This window comes from Cyphomyrmex costatus, unplaced genomic scaffold, assembly GCF_001594065.2.
Source record: "Cyphomyrmex costatus isolate MS0001 unplaced genomic scaffold, Ccosl1.0 scaffold702, whole genome shotgun sequence".
In the NCBI taxonomy this organism is placed as follows: Eukaryota; Metazoa; Arthropoda; class Insecta; order Hymenoptera; family Formicidae; genus Cyphomyrmex; species Cyphomyrmex costatus.
In genome coordinates, this window is record NW_017280270.1 from 3,048 (window position 1) to 16,342 (window position 13,295).

At 32.0% G+C, this 13,295-nt stretch overlaps 1 protein-coding gene across 1 annotated transcript in view; it reads left to right on the forward strand.

The window, feature by feature from the left end:
- Positions 1 to 7,616: 7,616 nt before the first annotated feature.
- Positions 7,617 to 13,295, forward strand: part of wb (wing blister) — a 173,981-nt gene continuing 168,302 nt past the window's right edge. Inside the window, exon 1 of the mRNA XM_018548255.1 lies at positions 7,617 to 7,743. Coding sequence (XP_018403757.1) covers positions 7,617 to 7,743 — 127 coding nt within the window. The remainder of the gene's footprint in view (positions 7,744 to 13,295) is intronic.

Consider the following 13,295-nt stretch of genomic DNA (forward strand, 5'->3'; position numbering starts at 1 on the left):
CCTCAATTCACCTTACTCTTCTTACAGCTTTAAGAATTAGAAAAAGATGAAGTGCAAGTTGAACCGAGATTAAAGTTAATTAATCTGCGTTATTATAGTATATACACACACAAACGGGTGTTCTATTAGAGTAGGGGTACATAAAAGTACTCTGTTCCAGCATGGCTAAAAATAACAAGTGCAAGAATACTTTCAAAATTGAATTCTAAAGATAACGTTGAGCTCAAAAACCTTCAACGCATTTACAAAAGTAACGTAATATGATCATATAATAAATAAAGTATGCAGTACAAATAAACGTAATTTTATTCAGCTGGTGTAGGACAATAAAATGAGATTCAACTATAAGTTAGTTAAAGAAAACAACATTCTAGGAAGTTTTAAGTACGTATTGTTAGAAATTAAAATAAAAAATCTTAGCAATCTCAGAAAATCACAGAATACATATATGTAAGAATTATTTGTAAAATGATGTAGAAAGAGAGAGAGAGAGAGAGAGAGAGAGAGAGAGAGAGAGGGGGGAGAGAGAGGGGCTTTTTCGACAATTATGATAAGCATACGTTCCAATTTTGCATAATAAATTTAAAAAATTTTTTTAATTATATGAAGCTATTTTGAAATCCAATAAATTTATGAAATTTGCTTTTTGATCAAAGAGATATCACATCTCACTATCGTCGAAATGAGAGAGATCGAAAAAAATATCAATTCGATCTTTGAACTAAAATTTTCAAAATACGTGATTATGTATCACATATTTACATCAAAAATATTAGAAAATGCATTAAACTCTCATTGCATCCTCTAAATAAGCAATTTTTTTTAAATGTTAAAATTTCGACACATGTTTCAAATCGACAACTTTTTGTTCTTAACGTCGAAACGGCGCGTCGTCCTTTCGAGGAATTTTTTCTAACTGGGATAATCCCATATGAATTTATACGCTATGTACGTAATCTTTAAACTGCCTGCGCAACGAACAATTTTCGGTCTGGAAACGCAACCCCAAAAACTGTCGTAACAATATCACGAATTAAATTGTAATAGCAATTTAACAATTTTTGATGCCCTTTACACATCTCAAATCGGAATTAATAATGTTGAGTGATAATATCTATAAATAATTTATATTTATTGCGAAAAATATTATCTCGGGACCCGAACCCGGATATCTTACATTCCGTGCGCGAGTGCCTTTGCCGCTTAAATTATTATCATGGTTACATGTACTAGAAAAATAAAAACAAATAGCAATATAAAAATGGATTAAATAATTTTGAGGGAGAAGGTCAAGATCATTCGGAAGTCATTTGTAGCTGACAGTGTAAAGGGGAAGTTTTACCATAATTTTTTAAAGATTGATCTAAGTTCTTTCGAATACACAAATCTTGAACATCTTTAAAATTTTTTGAACGAAACGGTAAGGTACAGATTTTTGAAGCATTTATAGAACTGATTCTGTCAATATCTGATAACCCAGACTCTAATACAAACGGAAAGTTAACATATTTATATTTCATGTATCGAAACGTAAAAACAAAAACGATCAAGTGAGAAAGAATGGGAAAAATAATAATTTTACAGCAAATACCTTTAAATGATGTTGTCCTTTATCTGTGTATCCCGAATCTGTATGATAAATCATATATTATTTAATATGGAAACTCTCTTCACATTCATTATATTCATATAATACCACTATTAAATTATATAAATTCGCATTTTGTGCTTTGTTAGTACAAAGAGAAATCTATAATTCTCTAGAAATCTATAATTTCTATTTTCAGAGAAATCTATAAAGTTACCATAGGAATTACTGTTTGTTATAACTTCATTTAAGTGAACAGGACGAATTATCAAGTAATTCTTTTTATTCTTGTTATTCAATGAAGTACCCACCTAAAACATCTCTCATAATAATCAGACTGTGTTCTTCTTTATGCGTTCTCTCATAAACATTCATATCACCATTATCCGTAAACTCTTTACGTTCCTCATTTGTACCATTTACTATCAGTATATAGATCCTCATTAGATTTGTATCATCATTGCAGTAATTTGCCTCCACGTGTCTATTTTGATTTTCTTATTGACTGCAAAATGACCGTGGCAATATTTATTATTTTTTACCAATTAATTTAAGCACAGAGATTGGAGAACAAAGCACAATTACTCTAACTTTTATTATTCAATTAAATACACATTTAAATTTTATTTTACAAATCACGCTTTCATAAGAATTTTCAATTATTTATTCCTTCATGTTTATGGAAATCCGATTTATTCTTAAACTCTTTTTTGAACGTTTCGCATTTGTGTGACTTACCTATATCATATTGGTCCTGATTGTCCTTGTACCCTATAACTTTCAACATTAGAATGCTGTGCGTTCACGTGCCTAGCTAGGTATCCTTGGTTCCTGCAAAACGACCGTTGCAATATTTATTATTTTTTACGAATTTATTTAAGCATTTATGTTGAAGAACCAAACAATTAGTTTAACTTTTGTTGCTTAATTAAATACTTACGTAAATCTTAACCCACAATATTTGCATTCAAAAGGTCTTTCATCGTTATGCATTCTTTCATGTTCAACTAAACCCGATTTATACTTAAATTCTTTATTACACTTTCCGCATGCGTGTATCACCCCTACATTATATAGGTTCTTATTTTTCTCGTGACTTTTAACATTTTTATGCTGCGAAGCCACGTGAACACGTAAGTATCCTTTTTGACTGTAAATGATCGTTAGAATATTTATTAATTTCTACCAGTTAATTTAATCATTGATACTCAAGTGCTACGTAATTACCGTAATTTACGTTCTTCACTTATATTCTCACCTAAATCTTTTCCCACAATATGTGCATTTGAAAAGTTTTTCTCTGGTATGAACTGTTTTATGTCTATCCAAAAACCATTTCTTCTTAAACTTTTTATCACATGTTTCGCATACGAGTGATCTAATTAAATAATCTATGTCACTCTTATTCTGATTCGAAGTTGTCGGGGTGTTCAAGCGATTATCTGAATATTAAGAAAAGTTTGTGTCAATAATAAAAACGGTAATACGGATCTCATAATATTTAATATATCCTATTTATCGAAATTAATGCATTATTGGAAAAAATGAGCAATCATTGAAATATAATAATTTCGTCAAATGTTATCGTTCCGGCTTGATTAGAAAAGCATTTACGTCATGATATCTTTTTAAACTGAGAAAAAAATTCTGTTGATATTTCATGAAGTTACAATATCGTAAATAATGATGGAACGAAACTTAAAATTTTATACGTAATTTTTGACGTTACACGGCGCAAAATAAAAGTTATGCACAAATAGGGTTCACAGCTTCCGAAACATTGAATCGTCTTTCATACATTATTTGCTTTTTCTTCCGTACGACCTTTTCACAGGTTCATTCAACGTTGAAGTGAAAAAGTTCATTTTACGTCAACGTCGAATAACTCAGGGAAAGAACAGTGTTCAGACTCGAAAGAGAGGCAATTTAAAGGCGAAATTATTTTTTGAATCCTGAATACCGCATCAGTGCATAATTTTTAATTCGCGATGGGGAACTTCGCAAGTTTCGTTAACAGTTTTGAAATCTGTTCCACCACCCTTTATATCTACGTAATTTCATAAAGTATTAGTAACATCGTTTTTAAAGTACCGATCTGAGAAAAAAACAAATTTAGAGCATTAATGTGTTTTTGTAAAAATTTCGACAATATGATTATTGACAAAGTTATATACATCGAAATTTGCCCTTTTCTGCGTAGTAAATCATGTAATGCTTCAATTTTGATGAGCAATTTGTAATGCACAAAGGTATTATTAAAGGTGTGAATGTTTATTAGGAACTATATAAGTCTTACCGCACTGTTTGTGTTCATATTCTATTTTATCGTTATTCGTTTCTTCATTTTGGTTCATCTTTTTAGAATCAATTCTCAGATCCATCCTGGATATTTTTTTCAATTTACTTTACTGTAACGTTCCGTTAAATTAATAACGTAGTTTACACGTTCTGAATGTATGTAGACACTTTTTCTTTCGTACTTTTCCACTTCAAACTATAAAAAATGTTAAAATTTAATAATATCAAATTTTAATAAACTGACAGCTGTCACTAAAAGTTACAAAGAAGTAACAGAAAGCTGTGTCAAAGTTAGAATTTGTTATAAAATAAGAGAAATTTAAAATTAGAATGACACCTTTTTGACGTTGGATAATTGTTAGATTCTTTGATGATATAATTACTTTTATGCACTAGTTGAAGTTTAAACGTATAGAACAAGAACTAAGAATACGGTTGAATTTCAAATAATTTGTTGACATGTAAGCATGTCGAGATCTTGGGAACGACTAATCCAAGGTCTTCATGTGTGTACCTTTTATATGTGTACATATACGTGTATGTACATATGTATATGGGGCATTCTTATGAGACACGAAATCGTTTAAATTTCACAAAGATGTTCTTCAGGAAAATTAAACCCGTATATTGTCAAAAGTTGCATAAACATTATATAGCGAATGCCTTCCGATCAACGAATCGTGCAACAAGTTCATCCGTAAACTCATTTTGGTTAGAACCTATTTAATGAATAAAATTGCTATTACTCAAAATTTCCTTATTCGCAAAAATTTTCCAGTATATCACTCCTGCACTGTACGTGAAGAATATTTTTATTCGTATTGATTGATCGAATAATATATAATACATTATACATAATTTGTTATACTTTAATTCTTATAATAATAATAATATACTTGATACATATATTTTTTGAAAAGTTAGAATCTAGATTTATGGGAGATCTTTATTTGAAAAAATACTGCAAATTCTCGAAATAAAACGACTTCAAACTGTTATTAAAATAATTTGACGTTATAATATATCTCAACAAATTACCTTTCTAAAAAAGGGAATAATAGCGCTAAGTGTGCGTGTTTGCCTTACAAAAACCGATCCAAATGTTATTACAGTATACAAAAAATGAAACAAATTCTCTAAAATTGCGCCAATTGTGAAAGGAATACATTTTCTTGCCACATATGTAACCTGTACTTTATTTCAAATGGTAAAAGTACAAACTTGGCGCTGCTAGATCTCAAAATATAATATGTGTATGTTACACAAATAGAAATAAATGTAGTTTAATGTTCCTTGTTAATATAATAAACGTTCTTGTTCAATTGATTTGCGAGTTCTCTTTATTTCCGCGAACGTGCGGGAGCGACGTGACGACGAGACGTAACAATATATATATATATATATATATATATTGCTTTTATTAACGTTTAAACAAAAAATACCGTACATTTTCAGTTTCATTTTTAAAAAGTAACGGAAAAGTAACGAAAAGTTACCTTTCGAGTAACGGTAACTGCATAACGTTACTTTTAAAAAGCGATAACTAGTATCGCTGCGGTAACTCGTTACTTTTTTACTCGGTAACGAGTAACTGCAACTTGTTACTTTTGAAAAGTAACTCTCCATTCTCCCCCGCCGCGTCCCCTGGATATCTGTAGTTGTACATGAAAAACTTTAGATGTCATATTTTATAAAATTGATTGATTACTGTGATTTTACTGGAAATTTTGTAATCTTTACGAGTGATATGTATAGATTTTATAATTCATTATTCAGTATTTAAAGTTTATTTGAAGTTTATATATTTAAATATACTATACACGGGTATTCCAATATATAACGTACATATTTGATGTTTTCTATAACAGACACACTTTTATTTCACAAATATTGTATTCACACATAAGTAATATTAATAACAATTCCTATGCAACATGATAGTTATTTTATACTCCTTTTCAAATGTTATTTGCTTTTACGTTCAAAAATCAAGTTAATCTTGTACATGAATACACGCAAGATTATTGCACGTTTCTATAATATTAATAATGTAGATTAATCTTAATCTTGGTTTAATGTACTTTTTATCTTTTCTTAATTCAAAGATTTAAAAAGTTAGAGTACACTATACCAATAATTAAAATAAATCTACTTTAGTACAGAGAGATCAGTCTTTCATTTATTTCTGTACAGAGTTTCCTAGTGATAAGTACTTTTCACTGGAATTCTTTTGTATAACCGGCATCGTGAGGAGCTTTCTAAATAAACGACACTGTGCGATACAGCAATCACCTAATCCTTGTTTAATAATAGCGAATAACAACAATGCATCGATTCACCATGTCACCTTGTTGGATAGCTCCCAATGTTTCGTTGTTTTAAAATAAAAAGCTAAAATGAAATGTTTTATATTTATAGCGATCGCTATACTTTCTAAAAAGCCATTCATTCTTATCGTAACCTTCTGAATTTACACGATGTGGTGACAATAAGAGCATATAATAGGAAAGAAATCAACGTCCTTTGTACGTATTTCAGGTCTCAGGCGTGACCATACACCATCCTGAAGTGTAACGCTGCTGGCCGCTTGAATGCGAGAAGGGTGGGGGGTGATCGCACGGCGCTCGGTGGTGACTCGGCGCTTGCTTCAGTCAGTTCGTTCGCGACCTTCTCGTCGGTAGTGCTGGCGCGTCGTGGGCGCGTTTTTTTTTTCCCTTCTTTCTCGCACGCGGTCAGTTTTCTTGGTTTCGGATTTTGGAGTATATAAAATCTCTCTGGGTGAAAAGTGTGGCGCCCACTCCTGCGGACGGATGTTCCCGTGTGGACGGAAAGAAAGTAAGAGACATTCAATTTCTACTCCATACAGATCGTATTGTGCGAGATCATGCCAACCACCGTGGTGGCGCGTGGCGTGATGCGATGGTGATTTCTTCTCGTCATCTATCGTCGTTTGTACTCGGAGGGGCAGAGCGAATGCTCGTCGGTAAAAGATCCCTCGTCTCCGAGAGCAACAAGTGAGCGCGCGCGCCTTCGGAAATATTAATCTATCGAACACTTTCGATCCTGCACGCGTCGGCCGCGAATTTGAAGCAGCGCGAAGCAGTGAATCGCACCGATCTCGCCGTTCGAGTTCACGTGGTACGAATTTTCGTTTCTCCACGGAAGCGCTCGCGTGTCGTGCACGTCGTTTTGGGAGTATTTGCGCGGGGGGAAATTCGTGGAGTGTGCGTGACATCGAGAATCAATTCTGACGCTGGTGTCAGTGGTTTACAACGCGGGTTAACGTGCGCCGACGGCGAAGACGTCGCTCTGAAGTTGTCCGATGGAGACGGGAGAAACGCGGCGATGATATTCGTTCTGGAAGTCTCATCGTGTAGAGAAAGCGGAAGTCGTCGATGCGTCCCGGCATGATCGAGTGGCGACCAGAAATTCGTGGTAATCATCGGCGAATTAGCGAAACGGAAGCGCGACGACGAGGTGTGGATAAGCTGCTGATTTGCCGCGCGCGATCTATCACGAGGCGATCAACATGGCGATACACAACGACGCGACGCGAATCGATGAATGACGAGAGCCGGAGCGGAGTGAGACAGTAAATTTTTTTTTACTCGGCGTTTTTCTTATCATTCTCTTTCTCTTCGTTCGACAATTTACAGACTATGTGAGTGCGTCCTGTCAATGATCGCCTTTGTTCGGTGGTGTCAAGAAATTACAGGAATTCTCGTGGACCATGGCTACTGACACGAAGAAGGGACATGCTGGCAACGTCACGTTACGCCTTCTCGTTGTGTTCTCGTTATTCCTGAGCGACCTGACAGCCATCCAAGCGCGCGGGTTTAGGCACAGTCTTAAGCAAGGTAAGAACTGTTGCTTGTTTATTGAAAAAATATAACTAAACTTTAATAAATATTTGTTTGAATAGTAATAATAATTATTTACTAAATCTAAACATATATTAATTGATATAAGAATCATTAATTTAATTTATATCATTCTTTTCGAATAAATTTATTTATTGTAAGTAAATGTTTCGTCTTAAGTAGTATTTAAAGAAATATTATGAAAATTTAGTAAATTTTTTTAAACGTATTTATTGTGTTTTTAAATCATAATATTTTAAATAATTTTGTTGAATAAGAATGAAAAAAAAAGAATATATATATATATATTAATCTTCAAATTTTTAATAAGAGAATTTTTTTAATTTTGAATTCTATAAATTATAACTTTAAACAGTTAACTTCTCTTAATTGCATTTAAACAATTATAATTTAGAGAATCTAATTCTAAAATCGCTATTTTTAATTATTTTTGTTTAGTATTAATTTATTCATTGCATTATGAATAAAAGATTTTTTTGTTGAAATAATTTAAGGTACACTAATTTAGACAGTCTTAAATGTAATAAATATTGAAAGGGAATAATAAAATTGTAACTTACACATTCGAAAGTAATAAAATTTTATTGAAACGCGATCAAATTATTGATATAATAATAACTAATGATTATTTTAAATTTCTTAAAATCTCTATATTTTTATTATAGTTGCAATACTTTGTTCTAATCATAATGTTCTATTTGAAATAAAATTTCGTTTTATTTATATAACGTTTTAATCTATGCAAAATTGAAACACTGTATGTTACAATTATAGTACAAAAATTATTTTATTTTCTTGAAAATACATACGTTTATTTCTTTGTTTGTATTCGACTGAAAAAACAGCTTTGCAATTGTTATAAGACTTCCTAATATGATTGATTTATACAAATTCAGTGATAAACTAAAGGCAAAACCGGTTATATTAAAGAATTTTATAAGATATGAGCATATAATAAAAGCAAAGCTGTTTTTTCTACTATTAAGCACAGCCATCTGATGCGATTTATATGTTTATTCTGATTTATTTTATTCATCTATTTTGAACTTTTATGACATTCTTCGTACGATGAGATCTTTATTTCCGTTTATGCGTGTATGCCTTTTAAATGCAGATTATGGTATCATTGCCATGCGGTCACTGACGTTATGGCGTTCGGATTTGCATAAGACGCAAATATTACGCACACGCGTAGAATACAACCATTTGTCCGTAACGTATTGAACGTTATTCAAATAGGTGGCAATAACAAAACGCCTCGAGCTTATCGCGATTGAATTTTAGTGGGAGCAAACTGTCTGTTTTTAAGAAAATCAATGCTGTTTTATGTACTGACATATCGACGTACATTTATATGTATATCATATTTATGCACATAATTTTTTACACATAATACAGTTATCAATTCTTTACATAAATTATAGTTGAATATTGTTCATAATAAATTATTTAAAACCTTCAGCTTCAATCAACCGTAATTGTATCAGGGACATTCGCGAATGAAGTTGAAGTCATTGAATAATTTATGAATAATATTGGACTATAAATACTATGATTTATATTAACAATTATATATTTTATTAATAATAAATATCTATATAATTAATGAATTATTTTCAACTTTGATAACGTCCACTGTTACATTTTAGCTATTATATTGCAAAAATGGTCTAGTTGGATTAAATAATAATTCTAATGGAAAATGGACGAATTGAAATTTTTCGCTTAAATCTCCTAGAATTCTGATTTTGATATAATTATTCTGATAAAAATAAAAATTCTAGTAGATTTTATCAGAAATATTGCATCAGCCAGAATTGTAGTTATCTCACCTAGAATTCTAATACATAAATTTAACAAGAAAACTCTGATTCGTCCATTTTCAACCCGAAATTTCATCAGTATAATATTTTAAAAGAATACAGTTGTTCAGTATTTCTATACACTAATAAAATTTCTCATTATAAAAAATGAACATTAAAAATGAACACTAATATTTACTAATACGATTTTAATTGTATATATATCTATCAGAATTCTAGTTATCTCAATTAGAATTATGATAGATTCAATGAGAAAATATTGATTTGTCCATTTTCAACCAGAATTCCAACTAATGCAGCCAGATAGATTCTTTCTAATATAGTGTTAGATGTTCAATCGCTTTCTGAAATCGCCATCACAAATTATTTCCTAACGTCTCCGGTCGGCATTGAAGTTAATTAACCGATATCGCATTAAATCTTTCACTGAATTGCACTTTCGAGACACGGTCCATGTGTATAACGACGCCCACGCGATGCTGTGCCATGTATTTTCGATGATGTTTTCCCGAGATTAAATCCCTCGCACTGCGTGGCGCTTCTTGTGGTTTTCTCTTTCGATAACGTGTAATCTCGCTTCTTGAATTTTAGCTGATTTCCGGCATGATACAGGCAAGAACCATGCAGTCCCGGACGTGATGCTTGTGTGCGGTCTTTTAAAATATTGCCGAAAATTCCGACCGAATCGCGCGCGACCTCGTAAAACGTGTGTCTGGTCCGAGAATATTAAGCGTCAGGACATTCCTCAGCCTCCTCCTCTTTCTCTTTGGGGGTCTCTTTGCTTTATATTTAGCAACACGACGACGGCCGCCTCGAATCTCCATCGTAGGGCGCATCGCGAGTGCGAACGCACCCTTTTACCTCGTTACTCCAGGGCGATCAAAGGCGGTTTCTCTCGGGGATATCGATTGTCTCATATCGGCGATATCGCGTGTAACGTGCGCACTCGAACGATGAGTAACAAAAATACGGGAGAAGAGACAGGAGAAATACATGGAGAGAGAAAGCGCAAAGAGGGTAAAGCGTTTCCGGCCGGTGTAATTTAATGTAATTTATGAGCGGCTGAACTTTTCCGCAAGAAGATTTATTTGTATATGCGCTTAAATAAAAAAATGGTATCAGTATACATATTTGAAAGCATTAATTAATTCGAATTTAGTATTTTAAAAGATTTTTCGATATTTTGTTAACTTTCAGGCTTTTAAAGTAACAAAATATGTATGAGATATTCTTCTTTAAAAATTATACAATAATATATAAAATCATTAGAAACAAAATATATGCTCCATTTTTAAAAGTAATTTAAGTAATTATTTAAATAAATTTGGTACTGCATTATTACTAAACGATCGAAATTTTCCCACAATTTTTCATACAGAATTTCGAGATTGTAACGCTCCATTTTTGCATATTAAGTTTATCACATTTTTTTAAGATAATTGAAAAAATTCTGTTTATGTTAAGAGTATCATTTACATATAGTTTTTAAATTTTGATTGCGATTGATATCGATAACATGAAAATGTAAAAGAAATGTCCGAGATTGCTCGACACAGCAATGCATCACGCCGTTCTAGATCGTTGTGTTTTGTTGACGTTCTCTTGAAACGTTTCGACCGTTCAGTAGCTCGTTTATGGGGTAATTAACAGCCGGTTAACGACCACAGTTGGGCCACGGAGAGTAATTAACTTTGGTAGATACTTTCGTCTTTTGTATCGTTTACATTCTTGCTTTTCGTGTCCCTCCTGCTCATCTCCTTGTCTTTTATTTTTTCTCTTCCGATTTTAAGCCTCTTAGATGCCTCTCTTTTAAGAGGCAAAGCCGCGCGAGAAACACATTTTTAATGACACTTACGCGATGACGGTGCGGCTCTCTCGCATCGATAAATAAAAATAACGCGTGATAATTAACGTTCACCGTCGGCTGCCTCTTCGACGCGAGATCCGATCGATCGATCGATCGATCGCACACGTAGTCGAGCAGAGAGTCGCGCCGCCTCCGATCGGATCTTCAAGATATCGAGATCAAACGGCGTACTCGTACACCAGCTTGTATGTTGCTTCCTGTTTCTGCAATCCAACCGATCGGCTCGCATACCGAGTGGCAAACGCAAATTTCACTCCGGAATATTGCGAAATGTATTCCTCTATCATGCCACGCATGTAGCATACAATACGTAGCATATCGGGTTTGCCATCGCGTTGGGCCTTGCTTTGCACTCACCTTTAGTCGACTGGCTGAATGCTTAAGCTTGTTTATGTAGATTTTTCTTGGTACTGTTTTATGAGCAAAATATGAAATAAGATTTAAATAAAAAATGTAGGACGAAAAACAGTGTTGTAACATACTTAGGTATAGTATCTGGCATTTTAGCAGAGTACTTGAGTGTATTACTTATTAAGTCTTTATAAGCGGAAATACCTGCACCTGAATACTTGTTTTGTAGAGTACCTTTTAAATTTAGACTATTACGTAGGGACACAAGATAGTACTTTTTTTTATCTATTACGTTATTATAAGCTTAATTTCAACCCCTAAAAAAATTGATTTTCTAATATAATGTTTGAAGCACTATTGATTTGAAAATGATCATGACAGATGATAATTATTCAAATATTACGTATAACTACATAAGTAACAGATTGATGTAAAATAAAATTCGTTTACGCAATTTGATCTTTTTGATCAGAAGCACTTAAAAAATAACAAAATCTTTCAGATACTTCTATACTACATATATCTGCGTCTATATAGATAGTGTTTTTTAAATGTATCTTTATCCTTACCCTTGTATATCCCTTAAAAGGTTATATCTTAACCTTTCAAAAGGTATCTGTTACAACACTGATCAAAAATATGTTTTTGAATGAAGTCAGGTAGAAAAAGATGTGACATGATAGATCTAAAAATAAAAGAATACTTTGATGTTTTAATTTTCTTTAATATTTTATTTATTTGTGTTTGAGTACCAACGGTCTTACACATATCGTAATTTTATTTGATGTTTGTAAAAAACTTAGAATAAAATTAAAAGCTTTTTCATCAATATTTTAAATAAATAATATATTAAAGAATAATTAATAATTATTACGTTAGATGATCTGAGTTTGTATAAGCTCTATACTTTACATCAACTACTATTTTCAATATCTACATCAACTAATAATAATTGTATGTAATTTCTAATTATCTACATATGCATATATAACTCTCTCTGACGATAAATAATATTTATCATAAAGATACAATTTTTATCATTGAAATTAATGCTCACTATATCATATGTGTTTCCTCATGGGTCTCATTTCCTGTTTCTACGATGCAATCTATATGTAACGATTAAAGCACCTAAAGCAATATTGTGTATGCAATCGTTATGAAATGGTATTTCTGTATGTTTGCATTCTGATCACGTTTGCATGTTTGGATTATTTGGAAAATTCTAAATTTCTTAACTGCATATATCATTATTGCACAGCTTCAAATTTATATTCTTATTTTCGTGCGTTTTTTTGTACTATTTTATACATTCTTTTATTTAACTTTTTAAATATTTGTTTAGTACTTCTATAATAATAGATAAAACTTTATCTATTTTTTATGTTTAATCAATATCAATTTTTTATGAAAAATCGATTGATATTAAATTTAAATGTTACTTATATTTACTCCATAAATTCTCAGATATTTTATTCAACCCATTC